Source organism: Oncorhynchus tshawytscha, linkage group LG09, assembly GCF_018296145.1.
Source record: "Oncorhynchus tshawytscha isolate Ot180627B linkage group LG09, Otsh_v2.0, whole genome shotgun sequence".
Taxonomy (NCBI): domain Eukaryota; kingdom Metazoa; phylum Chordata; class Actinopteri; order Salmoniformes; family Salmonidae; genus Oncorhynchus; species Oncorhynchus tshawytscha.
Window position 1 is genome coordinate 22,416,918 of NC_056437.1, and position 26,547 is coordinate 22,443,464.

The following is a 26,547-nucleotide window of genomic DNA, read 5'->3' on the forward strand; positions in this document are numbered from 1 at the left end:
ATCCATTTCCAAAGCCACCCAAATTCACTGATGCGTTCTGCGCGTGTATAGAAGCGACTGATTCGTCACTTCGTATGACACGTAGCCTCGCATCTATACAATAGAGCGAGCAGGTGGCATTCAGAACTTTATCATTTCGCAGTGGGTGGGTGTTCCTAGTTTGCACTGTAGCCTAGGCTGTAGAGACGCGCGAATAGGTTACTGAGAGGGGATCCAATAGACTGCCCTGACTACACAGTATACCGGCTAAATGCCCAGCACCTGCAACTGTCTTCACACGACCTTCAGTCTTGCCCTGGTATCTGCACAAAGTAATACATCAAGGTAAAAAGAACAGCACACAGCAATGAGCTCCTCTCTTCCCAAGAGCGAATCTACGACCTCTCTGTTGAGATCCTCAGCGGTACCGGTGAGTCGCAGATCCGCACATCATTCCGAGCATCATGGGTCGCGCAGCCACCGCAGTCACCATCACCAACCCGAAGGAGGTAGCGGTGTACCTGACGAGCCGTGTTGGAGCGATGAGTGCGAGGCAAGCGCGCGCAGACCGCTTTGTCAACCGAGGCATGCCGGTGGCAGGACAGACAGGAATGGAGGTGATAAACGGGGACATTCCCACCACTTCCAACAACACAGCAACCACTACGATGACGGCTACAGACAGGAAGAAATGAGAGAGCGGATGGATCGCAGTGGGAAAGACCGCAGTAAGTCGTCCAGACACCTCCACCCACACCACCACCATCATCACAACACCTCCAAATGTGACCTGCCGCCTGCGCATCACCACGGGAACGCACGTCCGGACCGGAGGTCCTCGCCAACTCCATCCTATACAAAACAATCCGACGACACTGCGTACTTTTTTGAATCAAAGGACAGAATAATTGCTGGGTCGTCCACGAGTTTAAACTCTGACCCACCGGTATCGTCCACGCCAGTGCCCGGTCCCCTTACCAGCCGCACCGCCAAAAGACTCAGCACAGCTCCACCCGAACATGACTCAAATCTGCATCCGATAGTGAAATCAGTCTTCGGGCAGGTAGGTAAATCCGTGTCTAGACAGCACTACAACACATTGATTAGCCTGCCTACTCTCGAACAAACATTCAAAATCAGCTCAAGGATTCAACAAGTAGACTGGGGATTATTAGTCACAATAGCCAATTCATTTATGTGCATTTGGCAAAAACGCCGCGCGACCTAAACTCACTTTTATTTCAAGGGTCAATTTGAATTATAATTTCTAAATGCAAAAATATTCAATTTAATTTACACAATTGACCATTTCATGCATTTCGGCATTAAGGCTCTATTATGCACGGATAAACACGTAGGTGTTTTGTTGTGTAACACCATTAAACAGTAATTCACAACACAGAAATTAAGGATGACCCTTTCGTTCAGAGCAGGTAGTTGCAATAGCTATAGGATGCGTGACAACAGAAGGCTGGGATGATGGATTTTTCCAACTGCACAGTGCACTATAACATTCCCCAAAGATTTTTCCTAAAAGATTCCAATGTATTTGAAACAAGACCGTTGGATAGATATGAGTAGTAGCCGATAGGTCAGATTAAATAGCTTAGACAGCTCAAGCATGACAAAATGAGAATGCTTCACATTGTCAGGTTGGTAGGATAGGGTCAAACGTGAGGGACAGGTAGAGCAGGAACCCAAGCCAAATGTGACCTGACACCCATTCACCCCAGCTGACCATATCAAAAATGTAGATATGTTTTGAGTCCAAATTTCACTTATCTGTGTATCTGGTAATTAGTTTGATGGAGGGGGTGGCAGACTGTCATGTGTGTTGATATGAAGGATACTCTCATCATGTTTGTCACCTGAGCAATGGCAGGTGGATCAACTTTCCAATCCTGTGGAAATTGTATTGTGCTGAACACACACACACACACACACACAGCTATTTGTGGTAACTCACACTCACATCAAGGTTTATGGATGGAAAAGGTATAATCTTTGTCAGATTTTGGGGCCTTACACCGGAAGATAGACAGGTGATTGTGGATGGCAAAAGAAGTGTGCCTCTCCATCTACCCTCTACTAATACAAAGGTCCTCTTCAAAGTCCTCATCAAATAACCCTGTTCCTATAGTGCCTCTGTTGCTCTCCATAGGCTATCCATTGTTTTCTTCCCGTGGCGCTGAGATATTAGTTTCAGTGCTAAGGGAGATAGAAAGCTCAGAAGGAGACAACACGTTTCCCATGTGTTAATGTGTGCCAGAAATAACTTCACTCAAACAAGGCCAGAGCTTCAATCAGTCACAGGAGTTCTAGGCAGCAAACCCCAATCTATGCAGCACTGCTGTGCTCTATAGTGCCTACAGTATCTCAATCTGCTCCACAGTGAGACACGATGCAGTAGCCCTCTATCACTCTATCCAGTCATTGTGCTTTGAAATGGGAATATTGAAGGACCTTTAATGACAATATCTGTCTATTTCTCACTCACTTGGCTGTGAAATTGCTCAGCTGGAGGAGTTTTTGAGCAGAAAAAGTATGCAAGAGGACTGTCACTTGATGCTAGTTACTGTAAGTCAGAGACTTGTCAGAAAGCTCTGACTATTTCAGTAGGATCAGATCTATAACTGGATATGCAGCGTTTGTGTCCAATTACATAATAGCAAAGTTTCAAGTCAAATGAGAGTTGTGTGGTGTTGTCTAGATATTGCAAGATGTTCTGTTTGTCTGATACAAAGATGTGTGTGTGTGTGTGTGTACACTTGCCTGTGTGTGCACATAGGTGCATGCGTGTGTTTGGATCTTTGGTTGTGATAATCTATTAGGTGACATTTACATATCATATCTATCTTATCATATATTTTTATTGGCACTGGCACAAGTATACTTTGAATAAATCTTTTGATATGGAGTGAGAATGTACCCACTGACATTCTATATTTCATATTTTTCTTATGTAACATCAAGGTCTCCCTACAGAACTCATTCTCTGCCAGTGGAAGCTAAATATAACACTCCCAAGACCTGATTATGAGAGAGTGGAGGAGAACAGCCATTCGTGTGGTAGTAAAAATATTCAAATCCTTTGGCTAACGCGTTAACTGACAAAGCCAGTTTGCAAATTGGTGACTAAAGCAGGGATTCCTGCATAAGAAAACACATTATCTCAAGCATCCATATAAATAGCATGCTTTTGTAGCAGGGTAATATTTGATATGTGTATATGTACCTTACATGCGACCTGTAATAAGACTATTCAATTAATGGACAAAGTCTATTAAAACTATATCTGACTCCATAAAGATAATTACAATTTTAACGATGTGCTCTGAAAGTAGGTAAGCAAGTTCATTGAGTGAATACATTTAATAAATAAAAGAACAAAACAAGAAAACACAAACAGTGCACCGACATGGATCAGGAACAGAAACAAGAATAAACTAAAGGGAGTGACATATATAGAGCAGGTAATCGAGGAGGTGATGGAGTCTAGGTGAGTGTCATTATGCACCTAACGCTGGTGACAGGTGTGCGCCCTAACGAGCAGCCTGGTGACCTACAGGCTGTAGAGGGAGCACACGTGAGGAAAATATGCAAGCAAGCATTAGGCGTTTAGCTGAGTAAGATCAAGGAATGGTCATGAGAAGTGAAGGCAAAATGCAAGTATTATTAAATAACTTTATAAATTGAATGGATTCACATACAAGGCATAAAGCTTAAAAAAATTACAAGGCAATACTGACATTATTAACAAAACATAATTCTAGGCATATATGTCCTAAGGTTAAGTTACAAGACAAAGCATGAACTAAGAGATGCCTACTAGGCCAGAGGGATAGAAGTCTAGGAAATTAGAAAATATCAAGATGAGAGAACAGACATTCATTCCATTTATACCAGATATGACTTGTTTGTATTCAAAATAAATTGTTGTCCAATCCAGAGACCAAACGAAAAGGTAGTAAAACTAAGATATCCAATCAGATCAAACCTGTAAAGGAAGCCTCTAGGAAGGGGGTCACATCTATGTGTGATGACCTGTGGGGGTGGGCAGAGTATTAATCTGAACAACTATAAGGAACCACAGAGATCATACATCCATATACTGTAGCTAGCTTCAGAGTTCTATTGATATATACTAAACATAGACACTATAGTATTATTCTATCACACATTTAATAGTCAGTCCTCTGGATACTGTAGAGAAAGATGTTGGCCCCTTGATGGAGGAAGGGCTGACTGGTCCTTGGGCATCGTCTTGGGACATTTGTCATGCTATGATGATAGAGAGCACATAAATTAGGGCAGAGCCTACACTTTCACTTTCATTTTCATCAGAAGGAATTGCTGAAATAGAAGGGCTATTAGTAAAGGGATGAGGAAGGGGCATTATGAGGAAAGCGATGAGGGGGGCATTATGAGGAAAGTGATGAGGGGGGGGTGTCATGAGAAAATGATGAGGAGGAGGGAATTGTGAGTAAAGGGATGAGGAGGGAGGCGTTCCAGGCTGTATCACAACCGGCCATGATTGGGAGTCAAATAGGAAGGTGCACAATTGGCCCAGCATAATCCGGGGAAGGCCGCCATTTAAATAACAATTTGTACTTAACTGACTTGCCTAGTTAAATAAATTTTTAAAAAATTAAAAAAAGAAAGAGAAGAAGGATGAGGAGAGGGGCATTATGAGGAAAGTTTTAAGGAGGGGGCATTATGAGAAAGGGGATGAGGAGGGGGCGTTATGAGGAAAGTGATGAGGAGGGGGCATTATGAGTAAAGGGATGAGGAGGGGGCATTATGAGTAAAGGGATGAGGAGGGGGCATTATGAGGAAAGTTTTAAGGAGGGGGCATTATGGAAAGGGATGAGGAGGGGACGTTATGAGGAAAGTGATGAGGAGGGGGCATTATGAGTAAAGGGGATGAGGAGGGGGCATTATGAGTAAAGGGATGAGGAGGGGGCGTTATGAGGAAAGTTTTAAGGAGGGGGCATTATGAGAAAGGGGATGAGGAGGGGGACGTTATGAGGAAAGTGATGAGGAGGGGGCATTATGAGTAAAGGGGATGAGGAGGGGGCATTATGAGTAAAGGGGATGAGGAGGGGGCGTTATGAGGAAAGGGATGAGGAGGGGGCATTTTGAAGAATGTGATGAGGAGGGGCATTATGAGGAAAGGGATGAGGAGGGGGCATTATGAAGAATGTGATGAGGAGGGGCATTATGAAGAATGTGATGAGGAGGGCATTATGAGAAAAGGGATGAGGGGGCATTATGAGGAAAGGGATGAGGAGGGGGCATTATGAAGAATGTGACGAGGAGGGTATTATGAGGAAAGGGATGAGGGAGGGGGCATTATGAAGAATGAGATGAGGAGGGGCATTATGAGGAAAGGGAATAGTTGGTGGGCATTATGAATAAAGGGATGAGGAGGGGTGCGTTTTGAGTAAAGGGATGAGGAGGGGTGCATTATGAGGAATGTGATGAGGAGGGGGCGTTATGAGGAAAGTGATGAGGAGGGGGCATTGTGAGTAAAGTGATGAGGAGGGGGCATTGTGAGAACTGGACATGAAAATAGTGTTTAATGATGAATGATTCCTATCAATAAAGGAAGATCCTGATATAAATACAATATCCCTGTCTAGACGTATGAATTCATGCATAGCTATAAATAAAACACCAATTTTCATCAGTTATGAATGATAACATCATTACACTATACTCTCCATATTCATCATTACACTCCCCACTGGGCACACACTGGTTGAATCAACGTTGTTTCCACGTCATTTCAATGAACCAACGTGGAATAGACATTGAATTGAATGAGGAGGGGGCATACATTTTCAGAAATTTGGGTACAAAATGCAAAAGGCATTTGCACATCTGAGCTATCTTTGTTGCAGGTGCATGGTAAAATTAAATAAAAGAGAAATGTTGGTAAAAAACACACACTGTCTAATCATGGCGTTCTTCAATGACAGACATGTCCACTATATATACAAATGTATATGGACACCCGTTCAAATGAGTGGATTCGGCTATATTAGTCACATCCGTTGGAAGCAACGTCCAGCACAAGAACTGTTAGTCGGGAGCTTCATGAAATGGGTTTCCATGACCAAGCAGCCACACACAAGCCTCACCATGTGCAATGCCAAGCGTCGGCTGGAGTAGTGTAAAGCTCGCCGCCATTGGACTCTGGCACAGTGGAAATGTGTTCTTTGTAGTGATGCTTCATGCTTCTCCATCTGGCAGTCTGACAGACGAATATGGGTTTGGCGGATGCCAGGAGAACGCTACCTGCCCGTATGCATACTGCCAACTGTAAAGTTTGGTGAAGGAGGAATAATGGTCTGGGGCTGTTTTTCATCATTCGGGCTAGGCCTCTTAGTTCCAGTGAATCTTAACGCTAAAGCATACAATGACATTCTAGACAATTTTGTGCTTCCAACTTTGTGGCAACATATTGGGGAATGCCCTTTCCTGTTTCAGCATGACAATGCCCCCATGCACAAAGCTAGGTTGATACAGAAATTGTTTGTTGAGATTGGTGTGGAAGAACTTGACTGGCCTGCACAGAGCCCTAGCCATAACCCCATTAAACACCTTTGGGATGAATTGGAACACCGAATGCAAGCTAGACCTAATCGTCAAACAACAGTGCCCGACTTCACTAATGCTCTTGTGGCTGAATGGAAGCAAGTCCTCGCAGCAATGTTCCAACATCTAGTGGAAAGCCTTCCCAGAAGAGTGGAGGCTGTTATAGCAGCAAAGGGGGCTGACAATTGGTCATGCAGTGCATTTGTTTAAAATCTATCACTTGATGCTATTTATCTGCCTCACTCTCAGAGAAATAAGTAGTACTCCTAGGTTTTACACAGTCAATTACAAACTTATCATTTGTGAAATCAATATTTCAAATATGTTTAAAAATAATAATTAAATACAGGAATATGAGATCTGTATGTAAAACAGTTACATTTGCTATTTGTGCCATTTAGCAGATGCTCTTATCCAGGGCAACTTACAGTAAGTGCATTCATCTTAAGATAGCTAGGTGAGACAATCACATATTACAGTCAAATATACAGGATTCGAACATTCCATTCCAGCGAAACAAATGTAAATACAGTATAGGGTTTTGCAAAAAAATAAATGTTCATAAACATCTCAAATCTATGAATAAAAACTCTAAGAACAGTAATATTTTACACACAGATGAAGGTACCCATAAGCAATAATTTCTGATGAAAAAACAAGTGAAAAGTAGGTGGCTATATTATTTTGGAAATAAACTCTTAATTTATGTGTACAACAGTATTTGATAACAGGCGGTGTCGGTTCTTATCCAGTTTACCCAGCTTGAGATAAGTTACACTCATTAATAAACTTGTGTATGTGATTGTGTGATAATGATGTGTGTGTGTGTGTGTGTGTGTGTGTGTGTGTGTGTGTGTGTGTGTGTGTGTGTGTGTGTGTATTAGGGTAATGATCCTGCCAATCCCACATTAGCAAATTCACAGTTCGCAAACCCAACCTCTGTGTGTCATACGAGCAGCCACAGGGGTGACAGGAATTTAAAGAGTGAAGGAATTGGATAAATAGGAGGAAGATTCTGAGCTATGTGGGAAGGCAGTCATGCTAACAGACCTAGGTTATGTAAGGGAAATACAGAACTTTATTTTTCCCCTTCAGCTCCTTGGTCACGGAGCATTTGACAGCTCTGGAGATAATGCACGTGTCACGCCCTGACCATAGAGAGCTGTTTATTCTCTGTTGGTTGGGGCGTGATAGTGACTAGGGTGGGTCATCTAGGTGATTAATGGTTTATGTTGGCCTGGTATGATTCCCAATCAGAGATAGCTGTTTATCGTTGTCTCTGATTGGGGATCATATTTAGGTAGCCATTTTCCCCATTGCGATTTGTGGGATCTTGTCTATGTATAGTTGCCTAGTAGCACTGTTAGCTTCACGTTTCGTTTGTGCTTTATTGTTTTGTTTGGTGAGTTTCAATTGATTAAAATATGTGGAACTCTACGCACGCTGCGCCTTGGTCCAATCATTTCAATGAGCGTGACAGCAAGGAAACCTCTCCAGTAAAAGCACAGCTAAAGCCTCCTTTTCCTGCTGGTGGTATGCTCCCTCCTCCCTACCTTCCCTTGTCACTATTCCACTGAATAATTTCCTATTTCACTCTATGGACCCCCCCACTCTCTCTCTCTCTCTCCCTCTCTCTCTCTCTCTCTCTCTCTCAAAAAAAGAACAGTAAACATTACACTCCCAAAGTGCTAAAGGAATAGACATTTCAAATGTCATCTCTCTCTCTCTCTCTCCTTTGTAAGTCTCATTCCTTTCCCTTTTTTATTAGTTCTCTGACCCTCGCTCCATCATTCCCTGTCTTCCTCTCCATCTCTCCCTCCCTCTCTCCTGCCAGGTCATACTGACCTTGATGAGGTCTGAAAGGGAAAGAGGGGGCAGAGAAAATGGAGAGAGAGCATGGATGACGGGAAAGAAAGAGAGCATGGATGACGGGAAAGAGAGAGAGCATGGATGACGGGAAAGAAAGAGAGCATGGATGACGGGAAAGAGAGAGAGCATGGATGACGGGAAAGAGAGAGAGCATGGATGACGGGAAAGAGAGAGAGCATGGATGACGGGAAAGAGAGAGAGCATGGATGACGGGAAAGAGAGAGAGCATGGATGACGGGAAAGAGAGAGAGCATGGATGACGGGAAAGAAAGAGAGCATGGATGACGGGAAAGAAAGAGAGCATGGATGACGGGAAAGAAAGAGAGCATGGATGATGAGAAAGAGAGAGAGCATGGATGACGGGAAAGAGAGAGAGCATGGATGACGGGAAAGAGAGAGAGCATGGATGACGGGGAAAGAGAGAGAGCATGGATGACGGGAAAGAGAGAGAGCATGGATGACGGGAAAGAGAGAGAGCATGGATGACGGGAAAGAAAGAGAGCATGGATGACGGGAAAGAAAGAGAGCATGGATGATGAGAAAGAGAGAGAGCATGGATGACGGGAAAGAAAGAGAGCATGGATGACGGGAAAGAAAGAGAGCATGGATGATGAGAAAGAAAGAGAGCATGGATGACGGGAAAGAAAGAGAGCATGGATGATGAGAAAGAGAGAGAGCATGGATGACGGGAAAGAAAGAGAGCATGGATGACGGGAAAGAAAGAGAGCATGGATGATGAGAAAGAGAGAGAGCATGGATGACGGGAAAGAGAGAGAGCATGGATGATGAGAAAGAGAGAGAGCATGGATGACAGGAAAGAGAGAGAAAAATGAAAGGACTGGGTGGTAAAGGGAAGTGAAAAGGAGGTGTGGACAAGCTGCCATGATACATGTATAAGTATTGTCGTATCAACTGTAATTTCTGTCTTCAATATGTGTATAGCCCAAAGACTATTTATAGCCACAGATGGCTATTTATACAGTCCATTAATGGATGGTTGTGAAGGAGGTAGACATTTTCACTATTCAGTTAAATCCCCATTGAAATGTGAAGGATTAGACCGTGAAATTCAAGAGACTGTGTAAAGACGTGTGTGTCTGTGCGCATGTGTGTGTTTATGTGTGTGAGTGCTAATGATGAATATTCATGGGAACCTGAGGCTGTCCGTAGCCACTGGAAGAGGAAATCAGGGAGACAGGGAAACAGGGAAAGGAGAGAGAGTGAAAGGGGACACAGAGGCAAAAGGCAGAAGAAGAGAATAGTAATATTGGCTAAGGTTGTATCATGATACTATGTGCTATGCTATTTGAAATGTTGACGACAAACTCCTCCCCATCCATTCTCCTTTAGAAAAAGGAGAAATCTTTTCATTAGCTTCTCACTTAACTATTCCTAGCATGGAATAAATTAGTTTCAAATGAAAGATGATACTTTCATTGCCATAAAAATAACAACCTATTTAACCAAATACATTTTTCAGACTTTTAATTAAAAAGGCTGTTATGTCAACTCAGGGGTTTATATGGTGTGTCATCACCATAATCTCTCCCTACTTGGGCTGTTTACAGGTCACTGACTGAATCCTCCTCTTCTCTCCTCCATAAGGAGCCAGACATATGGGTTATCCATTCTTCAATATCTACCCCAGATGAAACTAACATATAAGGTATAAAGTACATTATTAATGTAATATCTCTGAAGAACATCTGTATCTGACTTGTGAATATTGATGGGAATATTAAGGTAGCATTATAATACGGTAATAATTATAGGTAATTGGATGAGGAACTAAAAATGGACTGTAAAGGCAGATATATTCATCATCATATGGAGGTTACAGAATGAACCCACACTCACATACAGTACTGTAGTATAGTACATACATGGAATGAGAAAAAAGACATGCCATGGCAGAATCATGAGAGATGATGCTACCAGCCCTACCAGTCCAGACTCCTCTCCCTCCTCTCCCAAGCCATTTAGCTCACTAGATGGCACTGGATCAAATGGGATTAACTTTGACCTCAAATCTTCATTAAACTGCAAAAGCAATTATTAACATCAAATTTCCTCTTAGAATTAGTGGCATGTCTCTCCCGTGGCAAACTGTATGTGTCTGCATGTGTGTGAATGTGGGTATGAATATACTAATGCATGCTTTCCTTTGTGTGCTGACTGTGCCTTGTTATGAAAGGAACATATAGAGGGATGTTGTATGGATGAGTGTATATCAAGAGGTGAACACAGTGAGCGTTATTGTTTATTTGAATTGGCACATAAACAGGTGTGTGTGTGTGTGTGTGTGTGTTATGCCTGTGCACACACTGGGCTGACATTATGAGAGCCAACGGCTCCTGTGTCTGATTTCTGATGTGTTCTGATGTGTTCTGATGTTCACAATGAGCCTCCGGTGAGAGGCTGGATGAATCATCAGGAGTAGAACAGAGAGGCAGACAAAGAATAAATGAATAAAAGAGGTAGAGGATAGACGAGAGAAAGGACCTTGGTGTGTGTAACTATGGGAAACGATTGACCAGTGGCAGCCACTGCAGGTGATTGCATAGATTGCTATCAGCATACATGTGGTGCTTATTGCCTAAATGCTCAGAACCCTGTAGATATATAACAAGTGTGCAGTGATTTGTGGTGTGTGTTGTACATGTATGCATGTGTGTGTGTGGTCCATCATCCACATGCCTTTTATGTTAAATTCTTGTGTATTTTGAAGAGCTTTGATCTCAATTACTGTCCCTTCTAGCTTAAAATTACTTTGTGAGGAACATACTCTTCTGTGTATGTGCATACGTGTGTAAGAGAAAGCGGGAGAGAGAGGAGGGGAGAGAGAGAGGGAGAGGGGGATGAGAGGAGGGGGAGAGAGGAGGAGAGAGAAGCAGAGAGAGAGAGAGGAGGGGAGGGAGAGAGGAGGGGAAAGAGAGGGGGAGAGAGAGGAGGGGAGACAGGAGGGAGAGAGAAGGGGGAGAGGGGAAATAGGGGAAAGAGGGAGGGAAAAAGAGAGGGGGAAGAGAGAGAGAGGGTGTGTTATATTTTTAGCTCCACAGCCCCACATCCGTGAGTGTGTTTAATCGAGTGTATGCGCGCGTGTGTGTTTGGATTACTGTCTCCAGTATCTTGCTCGGGGGAAGGTAATATGCTTGTCCGAACAAGCTTCTTTGTCACTCTCTCGCTTTGTAGAGATGGTTTGAAACTGTGCAACAGAGTGAGGGAGAGACGAGAGGGGGAGGGAGAAAAAGAGAGAGGCTGAGGGAGAGAGAGGATGGTGAGCTAATGAATAAGCAATCTTGCATTTTCTACTTTGAGCGCTTGCATCTCGCTAAGACACGCATGCCTGCCTCCTCTCCCTCTCATGTCTTTGTCTCTCTGATCTTTCATTCTTTGTTGCATTTCTTTGCTTTCCTCCATTTCAGTTTACCTCCCCTCTTCCCTCTCTACCTCTCTCACCGTGACTCCCAGTGTCCTTCCCTCTAGGTCTTCTGTGGATCTTGTGGAACCTCACTTTCCCGCTCTTTCTTTCTCTCTGTCTCTCTCTCCCCCTAAATTCCCTTTTGTCTTAGTTTGTGACCCACTGAACCTCCTTACTCTTTATCCCATGCATGCATAGAAACACATGCACATGCAAACACACACGCATACACATGCACACACACCACACAGACATACTAACACAGACACGGTTAGACACACAACACACACCGAGAGGGACTTTACCATGGGGAACTCAGTCAAATCTCACTTCTCCAAGAAGGTAAGGTTTTGTGTACTGTGTTCTGGCTGTGGACCACCTGAACCCCTGACTGTCTGTGGTGCATGTCTGTCTCACTCTGTCCTTAACTTGACTGGAGGATATTGGACCACACTGGACATGGATTTTTTTTGTATTGACTGTGGGGCATCTCTGTCAGTCTTCTGGTCTGAGGAGCTGTGCTCTCGCTGTTACAGACTAGTTGTGAATATTAGAGGAGACAGGACAACCTAGTGTCTCATGCTATGGTCTCATCAACCCCACTGAACCTCAAGGACTAAAATAGTCAGCTGACCAGCGTAGAATACTGACTGTGAAGCCTGAAATATTTTGTGGACAGGAAGACGACAGTATAGTTGTACATGGACTATATGAACTCTACCACGCATTAGGACTACATTGTGACTGTTTTTACATATTTATTTGTCATAGATGTGAATATAACAGTTGTGCTGGAGTGACTGTGTGGGAGTCCTTAGTGTAGTAGACAGTGTCTTGTGTTGTTCTTGAATCCGATAGCTGCGATGAGTGGTGTCACTGAGCAGGCTCCTGTAATGATCAACCACATGTTTCAAGCATCAACACTTCACATTTTCAGAGGGGATTATGTGGCGCAGACATACCAACAGGTGGCGCTATAGTCTTGAACCATGCCTGCAGGAGCATGATGGATTTTAGCCTGATCTTAACAGACGCCCTGCACAACGCAGGTTGGGTTTCCAACCAGTTAATGTTCATTGTACTATAAATGGACTATAGAATGGATATATTGGACTTATCATGAAGGGATTTTTACATTATCTGCCAGTAGTATATGATTAGTCCATGTGCAACAATAATTCAGTGATTTAACAGAAGGATCAACAATGACAGCCATAGATCTTTAGCCATCTAGTAACTGCACAGTAAAGACAGGATTTCATGTTCAGTGGGAGCATTGCTTCACCACGCATCAGTGAGATTCATCCCCTTCAGCAGCTGTACATCCTTGAGCGTGTACAGTACAATATGACAAGCAACTGTTGAAGCCATCTTGTAGCTAGGGAAGTTACTGCTTCTCACATTAGAATATTGTTTTAGCTGTCATTTCAATGTAATACGTTTTTTTTAAACAGTAGTAGAGGTTGGTGACACAATGGACCATCAAATAATCAGCACTGCTTCGTGTATCACTTGCTGATGTGCCCTGTGTAGCAGGGCAGGAGCTGGCGCTGGAAATGCCACTGTAACAAATGGAGTGTGAAGGTCATGTACATTGGAGGGCAAATGCAGTGTGTGTGTGTGTGTGGGGGGGGTCTGGAAAATGGGTAGGGATAGAGGGGGAGCATCTCATTCATACTCCTTGTGCCCTCTCTCCTTATTCTCAAAACCCAACTCAGAGATACAAAATGGTATATCATACACTGCATTTGAGGAACAATGGGAAAATAATTCTGCTTTGAAAGTTGATAAACTTGTAAACTCACTTTTGAGAAAATGGCATTTTAGTGTTTCGGTGAGAGAGCTCTTCTTCGTCTACACCCATTCAGCATTGTTCACACCCTCTTAAGCTTTAGCCCCACCCATCTTGTTGCATTCAGAGCGCTCGCTTGATGCTCTGGCCGATGATTTGTTTACCTCTGGATAACATGAAAACAGCCTAACCAGCTCTGCTTACAACAATTTCATTGTTTTTTTGCCGATGTTTACTGACACTGGCCATAGTCAACGGGTATTGTACACTTTAGCTTAAGACATGTAGCTAGCTACCTAAGTAAACAAGGAACCTAGTTAGGTAAACAACGTGTACGATCACACACATCACGTTAGTTTATGAGCCAGCCACCTAACGTTAGCTAACGCTAGCTAACAGTACACTTTAGCTTGAAATGAAACCACTTGGTCAAAATTAGAAACGTGTAATATCTTAAAATGTAGCTAGCTAAGCTTACCCGTATACATCATCATGCATGATGGACGCGTCTCCCTGTCACCGACCCATGCTAAAAATGTCCTTAGTTTGAAGACGTAATCTGGAAACATGTGTTTTCCCATCTCTTTAGCTATCGTACTCTATTTCCACTGATTTCAAAACTCGATCCTCCAGAAAGTGGAGAGCAACACTTATGCAGCTACATAAAAAAAAAGCCGCGTACATCACTATTACCAACACAGATTGACCAGCTGAAATAGACAAAAGCGTTCATTGAACCAATTTTTAACTAGGCAAGTCGGTTAAGAACAAATTCATATGCCTAGTTTCCTGAATCAGTTCACATTAGAGGCATGTCATATAGAGATACAGTAATTTACCAGTCAAAAGTTTGAACACACCTACTCATTCAAGGGTTTTTCTTTATTTGTACTATTTTCTACATTGTAAAATAATTGTCAGACATCAAAACTATGAAATAATACATATGGAATCATGTAGTAACCAAAAAAAATGGTTAAACACATTATTCAAAGTAACCACCCTTTGCCTTAATGACAGTTTGGCACACTTGGCATGCATCTCTTTTCATATTTGTCCTCAAAGATCAACTGACAGCATTTTAGCAACATTACATCTTATTAAAATCTGTTCATATACAACCCCAGGAAGAATATGACACTTTATTTATTTTGTTATATTTTCTGACAGGCGAGCACTTAGATATGGCCATTTTCACGTTTTCATAAATTCTTAGAATGTTTGGGAATTACGTAAAATACAGCTTTTGTGAAAATTCTATAGCATTATAGAGTGGGAAAGCGGCCGTAAGTTTGGACAATTAAGACACTGCATCAATAAAACCTAATAAAAACTTCTGTCTTGTCCAGGACCGGAGTCTACGCAGACCGGTGAGCCATAGCCAATCAGGGCTACAGTAGGCAAATAAGCCATTTGTCACACAGGCCTGCCATCATTAACTTTTAACTGGACAGTGTGTTTACAGGAAGTTGCAACAGCATGACTTTAGACCATTAGAACATATTCGCCAAATGCCACAAAATACACCTGAATGGATTTCTGCAAAAATCTAAATACCACGGGAGTCGTCTTAAATTTGGGAACTTTACAGTTCTTTTGATCAAACAACATGAAAAGGTAGGCTCTCTCTCCCTCAGTTATGCACCAACAAGATTAACAACTAATGCTAGCCAGAGCAAGATGAGAGAAAATCTAACTAAGGAACATTTTATAAACCCTATCAAACCTTTTCAGCTAGTTGGCCTTCAAAATTGCACTGATAAACGATGGGGAATTGTAGCCTTCTGGAGCTTTTCTGCCAATGCATGCTTGTCCCAACCAAGCACCCAAGCTTACTGGCTAAAGATGGTTAGCTTGCTAGCTAGCTACTTACAGACACAAATGAGAGAACACCTCACTGACCATTTTACTCCCCCTAGCAGAGTTAGTTGGGCTCTTTATATGTTACCTATAGCGTTTACTATTACTTTTTTTGCCTACGTTTACTGACACCGATCATATTCAGATGTTGCGCGTACGTAAATGTATCAGTTATTCTGGGTTCTGGCACTCAGATGAGAGTGCTCTGAAATTGGAGTAGATAGCCAGAAAGAATTTGCGAACGCAAGAGATATGCTAACTGGATAACATTTGTTCAAATTCTTGCTAGCTAACCAAATTACATTCCCAGCCTTCGTTACATTTGTTAGTTTTTACCAAAATATTGAGACATTGAAACTGAAACAGTGCATCCCGAATGGAGGCAGCAAACAATGTACCAACCTGATAGCAATATTGTTCAGACTACCAAGAAATGTATTGGTGAATTATATCAATCATACATTAAACTGCATCCATCTATTCTGCCAACAATGCTGTCAGTTCCACTTTAAGTTAACTGCTCAGTGTTCCATGTATAGTGACACTTTCTGTCATAAGCCAGTCAGCATTCTAGTCTCTTACCACAGCTCCTCTCTGTCCACTGATGCCACTTTTCTCTTTGTCTGTCATTACACTGCCGAAAGGTTGGCCCTTATTTTTTTACTTTTAAAGGTTTCTTATGGTGGCCGATGTTCCCTTTGTTACATCCGTCGTCGGAATGAGACCAAAGCGCAGAGTGGAAAGTGTACATCTTTCTTTAATTTTATGAACCCCCCCCCTCCAAAAAAAAAGCTAACCGAACCTAAAGTTCTGCAGGCTACACAGCACCCATACAAAATCAAGATCCCACAAACTCAGGTGGAAAACAGGCTGCCTAAGTATGATTTGCAACCAGAGACAACGATAGACAGCTGCCTCTGATTGGGAACCATACCCGGCCAACAAAGAAATAGAAAACTAGAATGCCCACCCAAATTACACCCTGACCTAAACAAATAGAGAAATAAACAGGCTCTCTAAGGTCAGGGCGTGACACCCTTCCTATTTAATGAACCTGTGCCTCTGTCTGTAATTAGGTCTGTGCATTGTATGGCCTGTCACTGCCCCCTGGTCCACAGACAAATTAGTCATTATAATGTAATGGCTGGATGTATTTAATTCTTTCCATCATTGGGACAATGGTTAATTGGAATGAGCACGAAGCCATCCGTCTCTTTTATATGCGTGTGGCTTTCCTGTCGTGAATAAAACCCTGTATTTAAATGGTATTTAGACAAAATTATGTATTGAGAACCCTACATTTTTAACCAATAATGAGTGTGGTCATTGTCTGGGTTCCTTACACAGGGATCATTGTGCCACTATTACACTGTGCATATGTCAAAAGCAGGATGGCTTGCAGATATATGTTTGGTCTCCCTGCGTGCCCTCTCTTGGATTGTGCTGATTGTCTTAGTTAGCTGTTGTGTCTCTTTGATTATCTAACCCTAGCAGTGTGCTGAGTCAAATCAGTGTCCTCAGCAGTACGGAGACATCTTTGGGATGGATGGGTGGCATTAATTGCCCCGTTCACTGAACCCAATCCCTGACTGTGTTCCTTCCACATGACTGACTGACTAGCCCCATTACTATCCTGACCTCTGACCTCACTCACAGGGACTAACAGACATGTTCTCAGCCTCTCCACCACCACCTCCACTTCCATACACCCACCCTCATACCAGCTAGCCCCTTGTTGCTGACTGACTCCATGTTGTCCATCCACAAGCTGAGTCACAGTCTGTGTCCCTGTCTCTGCCCCTGCGCCTCTATCTCCTGGCCCCACACCCTGGATATCTGTGACCCCAGGACCAGAAGAAGAACTACAGAGCAGTGCAGTCCTGTGAGGAGGGGACTGGGGGGGCCTATCTTGAGCCACTAGTTGCTATGGCTCAGAATGGAGGCAACATGCACAACGTACTGGGGCCTGCCTGCATCTTTCTACGCAAGGGCTTCGCTGAGAGCCGGCAGGCTGTACGTAAGTCCAGACACAAACAGACACATGCCCATAATGCATGCAGAGACACATTTACAGTTTGTAGCTACATGTAAGAAAACAAACATTTTCATACAAACTTACACACAATCATACAGACATTTTGTCTTTATCTGCTTCTTTTTCACCCATGTTGACCAATACACTCCTTATGGACTCAAAGAAGAAGGTAATGGACTCAAAATATCCACAGTAACCTACATATAGAATGCTTGTCAGTTGGTGTGAATATGAGCGTGTGCGACTGTGTGTGAGTGTTAGCACTCACTGCCATTTGTGCCACTCTGATAGAATGTAAGTCGTTGTGTTCCATGTAGTATTGCCTTGACGGAATGTTTACTAAAGTCTGTGGAGCAGCAACAAGGTCATCTGTCTTCGTCTGTATCAGTCTCACTGTGATCAGTAGACTCAGTAGCAAGGCATTGTCATTAAGGGAAGATGTGCACTGACCTCTCCTTGGTAGACTGGCACCGTTCATAGCCTGTCATGATGATATGTTCTGTTCTGTGATGCTATTAGGGGATGCAGGGGTGGGGTCGAGCTAATTCAAAGGCTAGACGTTAATCTTAAGAGAGAACAAATGGAACTCCTTCATCCTATGTTCCCCCAGGACCACCAACCCTCAAAGTTGGCATGCACCTCTCAGCTAAGTAGATGGGCTTCTCAAGCATCAAACAAATGCTCTAAACTAAGTTGCATTTGGGTTCATCATTACATGATTTAACACAAAAAAAACTGTGATTGCACATGTAACAAAAGTACTCTACGATGTATAACGATTGTTAAGTTGATGATATCTCACACAAGAGTTTTGTACTGTTATGAGCCATCAATTGTGGAATGCCACTTGCTGGATCCTAACCCTGACTTGTGATTCTTTACAGGATAGAGAGCTGAGGCCGGAGGAGATGGATGGTAAGTTTCATTATACAGGAGCAAACAGTATGAATTACAATGAGCTTTCATATTGCATATTGGACTGTAGCATTCCCAGGGGAGAACAACTGCCCCCTCTCATTGAAGCAACCGAAGTCCAAGGCTGACCACAGTACTGTAGGCAAGGTTAGATCCCTCATTATAGTGAATGTAAAAATGGCAATCTTTGTGGTCAAGCTTTGTGTAATACACCAGATGTAGGTCCTTGAATCAATTATTTAAAAATCGCACACAGAAGTGATAAGGATCATTTAGTTGCTAATGGCTGCCTGCAGTAACCCAGTCGGCCTTCAACTGCGTTACTCAATGAGAGGGAGCAGCACTGAGTTAACCTGCAACGTCACTTCCTAGTGTAGCTCAAACTGCTCATTTTGTGTCTCCATGAGACGCTATCTTAACCGACTTCATTTGGCTTCAATGCACTATTGAGTCTTCACATAGGAATGAATGGTGTCATGTGATCAATGGCTTTGAACATTCATATATACAGTCATTGAGCAATCCTTACTGGTTTAGATCCATACAAACAAAGGATCTGCCTGACCTTGGTAAAATCTCATTCTCGTGTTAAGTACCTTTGGAATATTTTCAGCCTGCGGACTGTTTCAAGCTTACCTCTCACTCTCCCTGTCATGTGTATTATAACACCACACTCATTGTAGTGTAGTAAAACAATAAGCCAACTGATGGTTTTTATAATGTGATTAAAAAGCACAATTGATATTTCTCCATCTATGCTTTCCTTTCTCAGAGTTGCGCGAGGCTTTTAAAGAGTTTGACAAAGACAAAGATGGCTTCATTGGCTGTAAAGACCTAGGCAACTGCATGAGAACCATGGGCTACATGCCTACTGAGATGGAGCTGATAGAACTGAGCCAGCAGATCAACATGAACTGTGAGTAATATGGGAGGTCCTGCGTTCCTTTTTTCTATGCTCTTGCATTTTCCTCTATCCTTTTCTCTTTTGTTACACTATCATATTATGTCCTTTCTTCCTTCTTTCTCTCTATCTCTAATTCATGCTCTATGTACCCCTGTCCCCCCCGTCCCCTTCCACTAACACACACTAAAAGACACTTGCACACACCATTACACACAGAGGCTCTGAACATTCAAGGTCCAATACCTCTGATGTTGATCCCTTTAACAATTAACCTTGAAAAGAAGATAACATTCGCTTCTATAAATACTATCTGGGCTTGGAGAAAATTGATGACTGAATATGATGTAGACATGACAGTAGCTTAAATTTTGCCAGTCTTTTCTCTCTCTCTCCTCTTTCAAAGCTGCATATTTCTGACATTGTACAAATGTCCCTGTAGATGTATTCGTGTGACATGTTTTGTGAATTTATATCTGACATCCTTCAACCTACGTTTACTCTTCATCACACAGTGGGAGGACATGTGGACTTTGAGGACTTTGTGGAGTTGATGGGGCCCAAACTTCTGGCTGAAACAGCAGATATGATCGGGGTCAAGGAGCTAAGGGATGCTTTCAAAGAGGTGAGGATAAGAGATTGAGAGAGAGAAGGGAGGTATGGAATGGAAAAATAAGACAGCGAGAGATAGGAATAGAGTGAGGAGAACTTTAAAAAAATGTTTTTTTTTAAATTACATATAAATGATATAATAGAGAAAGAAAGAACAAAATCCAAAGGGGATGTAAGAAAGCTAGAAAGATTTAAGCTAATATAAATTTGATTAAGTGAGGTTAAGCATTCATGTGTATGGGGAACTCATTAGTAATATAGGAAAGACGACAGTATTGGTGAAAGAGCTGAATACAATACTGCATGATTAGCTAGTTAATTATTCATTATTATATTCTCTCTTTCTCTCTCAGTTTGACACAAATGGTGATGGCCAGATCAGCACATCTGAACTCAGAGAAGCAATGAAGAAACTTTTAGGTCAACAGGTAAGAAAAGTGGTCCTTCTTTTTGAGTTTTTCCGTCTTTCACTCAACCTGTCCACGCATCTGTCTGATCATGTCTCACTGTAGCCTACATTTGAGCAGTGCTTTTTCTCGGTTCTTTCCCTATTCTACTAGGTTGGTCATAGAGACCTAGAGGACATCCTACGGGACATTGACCTGAATGGAGACGGCCATGTCGACTTTGAAGGTGAGCTACAGTATCTCAGTGGGTTCTAAGACACCTCCCTGTAGGATGTTGTTTGACAGGTATTACAGTGCATTCGTAAACTATTCAGACCCCTTGACTTTTTCCAAATATTTGTTACGTTACAGCCTTATTATGTTACAGCCTTTGTTACGTTACAGCCTAAAATGGATTAAATAGTTTTTTCCCCCTCACCAATCTACAAACAATACCCCATAATGACAAAGCAAAAACAGGTTTTTATACATTTTTGCAAATTTATAAAAAATACAAAGCTTTTGTGTCTTTGGCTATGCCGGATTAAGTGATATGACATGCTATTCTTTAAAATCATTTATCTGTAATTAATATTACCTGATTAAGCTAATCAGGTGAATGTAATTAACTAGAAATAATGTTTATAGAGCTGTTATCTTCCGAATAAACCCTTAAAGACCTAGTAATCTTTTGCATCAATAGCAGTCAATATTTAATCGTCACTTTATTCAGTCTCATCTGAAAGTTGTAAATTCTTGGGTATCTTCACTAACCGTGGCTAACAAGTTGAATCAGCAATACAACATTTGGTTTAATTATTTATTTACTAAATACCTAAATAATCACACAGAATGGATCATACATTGATTACAAATTATGTCATAAAGAAAACGTCCCTGTTGGACAGAACAGATACGACAGCTGGTTACACAAAGAGAGGGGGTTGGGTTTGAGTGAAAGAGCGGGAAGACTGAATAACAAAGGCAGAAGGTATGCTATCGTAAATACAGAATCTTATGCATTCTAAATAACCGCCCATTTGAAAAAGGAGAATGCAATAAATATTTACTCTGAGCTGCACTTCGGTAGATTGGTCGTCGATGGAAGGCCGGTTTGTCCTTTATGGATCTCTGGTCCACTGAAGAATGTCTAGTGGTGAACTGGAGCGTGGTAGAATGGATACTCTGTCCATCCTCTCCTAGCCGACTTTTAGCGACTGCTGCTAACTCAACGGCTAGGAGGTATCACTTCTGGAGTGAATAAGAGTTCAAAGTTCATACCAAGTTGCCATACTTTTAAGCTCATGCTATATTCTGGCTGGTATAGTCGAAATTCATCCTTCCGGGGTGTAGGTCGTCACCTTCACAATTAAATTTGATGCTAATTTTGTTAGGTTCTCTAATATTGGCTTAGTTCTGTAGGTGGTCTTTGTCCTTTCAACGTGGGGACCTCAAGTCCACACGTCCTTGGAACAGCTTATTATCTGAGCCCTTTTAACGTAGGACTGTCGCCCTAACGTCCTCGGAACAGAAAGTTACATTTTCGTCAAGGGCTTTATATAGGAGGGGAGAGAAGGGCGTGTTTCATAGTTTATAACCAATGTCTGTTCACATGGACAGGGCCACTGAGTTGAGCATAGTTTACTCGATGACAAACCGTTCTCTCATTAAGAAGCTAGATTACATTTAATCTTTTCACAACTAGTTTCATATTTAAACATTGAAATTGCACAACAATTCCATGTGAATCTGATAACTAAAATGTGTAGACTTTCCAAGATACAGTTTATGTCGTCCTATCATCAGCAATAATGTCTCAGACGCCAACTGATCTGGCATCATATTCATTTAGTACCAGCACATATTTTCAGCTGGTTGGATTACCGAAATATGGTTCCTTTCCCCCCACCTTTTGATGTTCCCAGACTCTATGTTTAACAAAGGCTTTTCAAGAGTCCTTCTGTAGAGTCAAGAGAGAGGAAAGGGAGAAAGCTATTTATGATGGGGTCATAAACCTCGTCCACAGGCCATCCTCATGACAGCTCTGTCAGGTTGGATGGGGAGTGTCATTGTCATTGCACAGCTATTTTCAGGTCTCCAGAGATGTTCAATCGGGTTCAAGTCCGGGCTCTGACTGGGCCACTCAAGGACTTTCAGAGACTTGTCTTGAAGCCACTCCTTCGTTGTCTTGGCTGTGTGCTTCATGTTGTTGTCCTGTTGGAAGGTGAACCTTCACACCAGTCTGAGGTCCTGAGCACTCTGGAGCAGGTTTTCCTCAAGGATCTCTCTGTACTTTGCTCCGTTCATCTTTCCCTCAATCTTGTCTAGTCTTACAGTCCCTGCTGCTGAATAATATCACCACAGCATGATGCTGCCACCACCAGGCCTCAGCGTAGGGATGGTGCCAGGTTTCAGCGTAGGGATGGTGCCAGGGTTCCTCCAGACGTGATGCTTGGCATTCAGGCCAAAGAGTTAAATCTTGGTTTTATCAGACCAGATAATCTTGTTTCTCATGGTCTGAGATTCTTTAGGTACCTTTTGGCAAACTCCAAGCGGGCTGTCATGTGCCTTTTACTGCGGAGTGGCTTCCGTCTGGCCACTCTACCATAAAATCCTGATTGGTGGAGTGCTGCAGAGATGGTTGTCCCATCTCCACAGAGGAAATCTGGAGCTCTGTCAGAGTGACCATCGGGTTCTTGGTCACCTCCCTAACCAAGACCCTTCTCCCCCGATTGCTCAGTTTGGCCGGGTGGCCAGCTCTAAGAAGAGTCTTGGTGGTTCCAAACTTCTTCCATTTAAGAATGATGGAGGCCACTTCTTGGGGACCTTCAATGTTTTGGTACCCTTCCCCAGATCTGTGCTTCGACACAATCCTGTCTCGGAGCTGTACAAGACAAGTCCTTCGACCTCATGGCTTAGTTTTTTCTCTTTTTTCTCTGACATGCACTGTCAACTGTGGGACCTTATATAGACAGGTGTGTGCCTTTCCAAATCATGTCCAATCAATGGAATTTACCACAGGCGGACTCCAATCAAGTTGTAGAAACATCTCAAGGATGATCAATGGAAACAGTATGCAGCTGAGCTCTATTTCGAGTCTCATAGCAAAGGGTCTGAATCATTTAGCAAATAAGGTATTTATGTTTTTCTTTTTTATATACATTTGAAAGCATTTCTAAAAATCTATTTTTCGCATTGTCATTATGTGGTATTATGTGTAGATTGATGAGGAAAAATGTAATTTAATTAATTTTGGAATGAGGCTGTAATGTAACAAAATGTGGAAAAAGTCAAAGGGTCTGAATACTTTCCGAATCCACTTTATGTTCATTATTATTTCGTTGTATGATATTGCAGCGCTTGACAAACCCCTGTCATGGTCCACTGTTCATATCAGGGGAGGATGACAGCCCCCTTTCATTGAAGCCATAGAAGTTCAATGGCCACTGCGGTATTGCAGTTAGCAGAAAACAGGATGCCCCACTATACTGTAGTATATGGAAAAATGGCAATCTTCTTGGTCAAACTTTGTGTAAATAACAAAAAAAAATTGAAGACGATCATGATACCAATAATTGCTTCTAATACACCAGATATAGATCCTTGAACCAATTATTTGAAAATTGCACACAGAAGGAGTTATAAGGATAATTGAGTTGCTAATGGGAGACTGCAGTACCCGGTCAGCCTTCAAATTGAGTTCCTCAATGAGAGTCAGCAGCACTGATCAAGCCTACAACGTCACTACCTAGAATAGCTCAAACTGCACATGTTATGTCTTCATGATATGCCATCTAAACCTTAATTTGGCTTCAATGCGCTATTGAGTGTTCAAATAGGAATGAATGGTGTCACATGATTGATGGCTTTGTCCATTCATATATACAGTCCAGAGGAGGTTGTTGGAGGACAGGCTCATTGTAATGGCTAGAATGAATAAAAGGGAATGGTAGGAAACACATCAAACAAATCTTTTTGCCAGTGCTGGCGTTGCAGACAGATATATCGGGCTGCTAATATATATATTTTTTTATTCCGATTTTTCAGGGGGTGCTGTAGCACCCTCCTATGGCTATGCCAATAATCCCGTCACAATAATCCCGTCACACACACACATACCCAAACACATGCATATACACACTCTCTCAGTGCCAATCCCCACCGATACAGTTTTGAGGCAGGCTGATACTCTAGCATCATGCTAAGAGCGAGGTGGGAGGATGAAGGGAGTCAGGCTGTCTGTCAGATTATCTCCACACCAAAGGATTATGTCACCTCACAGATTACCAGGAGAACAAGGGAAGCATACTGCCAGTGGGACAAAAATAGCAATGTGCTGGTATTCTTACTAGAGTCATCCGTATGCTCTGCGTTCTCCAAACGTTAGTTTCGCCCACACGTCTTACGCTCTAAATACATTCATATTTATAATCCACAGTGCTCATTTAGAAATAGAATCGTTGCTATGAAAATGTATTTATTTTTATTGGCTGATAGCAGCACATACAGTTCTTAAAAGCACTGTGACCTTCAGTACCATGCATTCCCTACACGTTAGGACATAATTACAAATCATTTGTAGACTGCAAATTGACTGCAAGAAGCCCAAACATATAACATTTGACTGAAACATCATAATTTCAAACACTGCTTACATTTGTTTTTGATCACACATACAGTATCTCTCTATTATGCGTGGGAATACTATGGAACAGATTTACAAAATTAAAATCTCTTGGAGCTGATCTGCTGGTGTTTTACAGTCTTTTATAGGGGGGGCAAATAAAATCACCCGTGGGCCAAATTCACCAGTTGGGGATCAGCCACTAAACTTTATGTGAATCATGTTCACACTCTTTCCCTGTTGTTGAATTAATGTCTCTCAGTTTTATTAATCTCTCTCTTTTACGAATCTCCCTCAGAGTTTGTGCGCATGATGTCTCGCTGAGTGTAGGTCATGATGCCGACTGGTTCCTTTCCTGGTAAGAGAGGATGAGAAGGAGAAGAAGAAGTGAAGGAGAGGCAGTGATGGCAGAGGCCTTACCGACAGACCTCTTACCTCAGACTTCTGAACTACAGAAGGAGAAACGACATATCAACCCCGCTCTGCTACTGCCACATCTGAAGACATGCACAGAAGCTGAAGGAACAACATCAGTGATCATGATGATGCTGTTACTGCTGTCTCTAAGAGCAAAACAGAACAACAGCCAGCCTCCCACAGTTTTACATTGTACATTTCAGATATTAGAGAAAACATATCTAGGTGTTTACAGGGTCTAAAGAGCAATGTGATGTTTGAGCTACTTACACTCATTGCAATGGTTGGTTAATGCTGTAGCAAAGTAAAGGAGACACATTTACATTTTCAACACTTTCTTACTTATGCCAACGTCTCCTATAACTAGTCTAAAGCAGCATATTCCCCTCTGGGACTTTGGACTCCTAAAATAAACTTTTTAGTGGCAATATTATTATATCAGTGTACCAACTCTCAAAATATGTGTTGTTTGTGTGTGCGTTCATGTGTGTTTGTGCACCTCAATTATCCTTTCCTGTAAGATTTCATATGTCTTAAGCTACTGTACAGTTAGTGTCAAACCCATGGCATATGCTGGCTCTATCTTGAATTACATGCCATGTATTACCACGGATGCACTTTTTTAGATTTTATTTTTATCAACACATATCGAGTTACATTATACGAGTTTTGAACATAGATGGGTACCTGCTTTGATAAATGGAAGGTCTGTTTCTTGAGAACCGAATACTCTGGGGAATGCGGTAGCAATCATAATTAATTGGTTTCTTCGGGCCAACCCTATACACAGTTTTGCACATTGTCTTGCATGAATACTAAGAATGCATGCTCCACTTATGATTTAACCAGACACACTGTCACTCCCCATGCAAATAAACAATGTGCACCACAAACAAACATATACACAGTATATTATTGTGGTGATCAACATAACACTGGATCCTGTGTGAGAATGTGTGTGTGTGTGTGTATTTATGTACTGATGAGAGTGTTTATGTATGAGTGCTTGTGTATTTTGTTGTGCGAGTCTCCCTTAGGCAGTCTTATTTGTGACTTTGCATGTGTCTTCCTTGTGTGATTCTATGCATGCCAAATAGTAAAACAATTTGTAGCATAGTAGATGAGAATAAAGATTT

The 26,547-nt window shown here is 42.1% G+C and overlaps 1 protein-coding gene across 5 annotated transcripts; it reads left to right on the plus strand.

Moving 5' to 3' along the window:
* LOC112257590 (calcium-binding protein 1) lies at positions 1 to 26,547 on the plus strand. 5 transcript variants are annotated; one of them, XM_024431272.2, is made up of 9 exons: positions 2 to 1,042; positions 17,370 to 17,534; positions 17,720 to 17,725; positions 18,441 to 18,471; positions 19,244 to 19,387; positions 19,888 to 19,997; positions 20,338 to 20,412; positions 20,545 to 20,617; positions 25,293 to 26,547. In XM_024431272.2, the coding sequence occupies exons 1-9, from the start codon at positions 347 to 349 to the stop codon at positions 25,316 to 25,318; spliced, it is 1,326 nt and encodes a 441-aa protein (XP_024287040.1). In that variant the 5' UTR covers positions 2 to 346; the 3' UTR covers positions 25,319 to 26,547. The 5 variants fall into 5 exon arrangements, with proteins under 5 accessions (XP_024287041.1, XP_024287040.1, XP_024287042.1 ...); XM_024431275.2 differs by lacking the exon at positions 2 to 1,042 and adding an exon at positions 11,758 to 12,211; XM_024431276.2 differs by lacking the exon at positions 2 to 1,042 and adding an exon at positions 11,762 to 12,211 and having other exon boundaries at positions 17,370 to 17,538.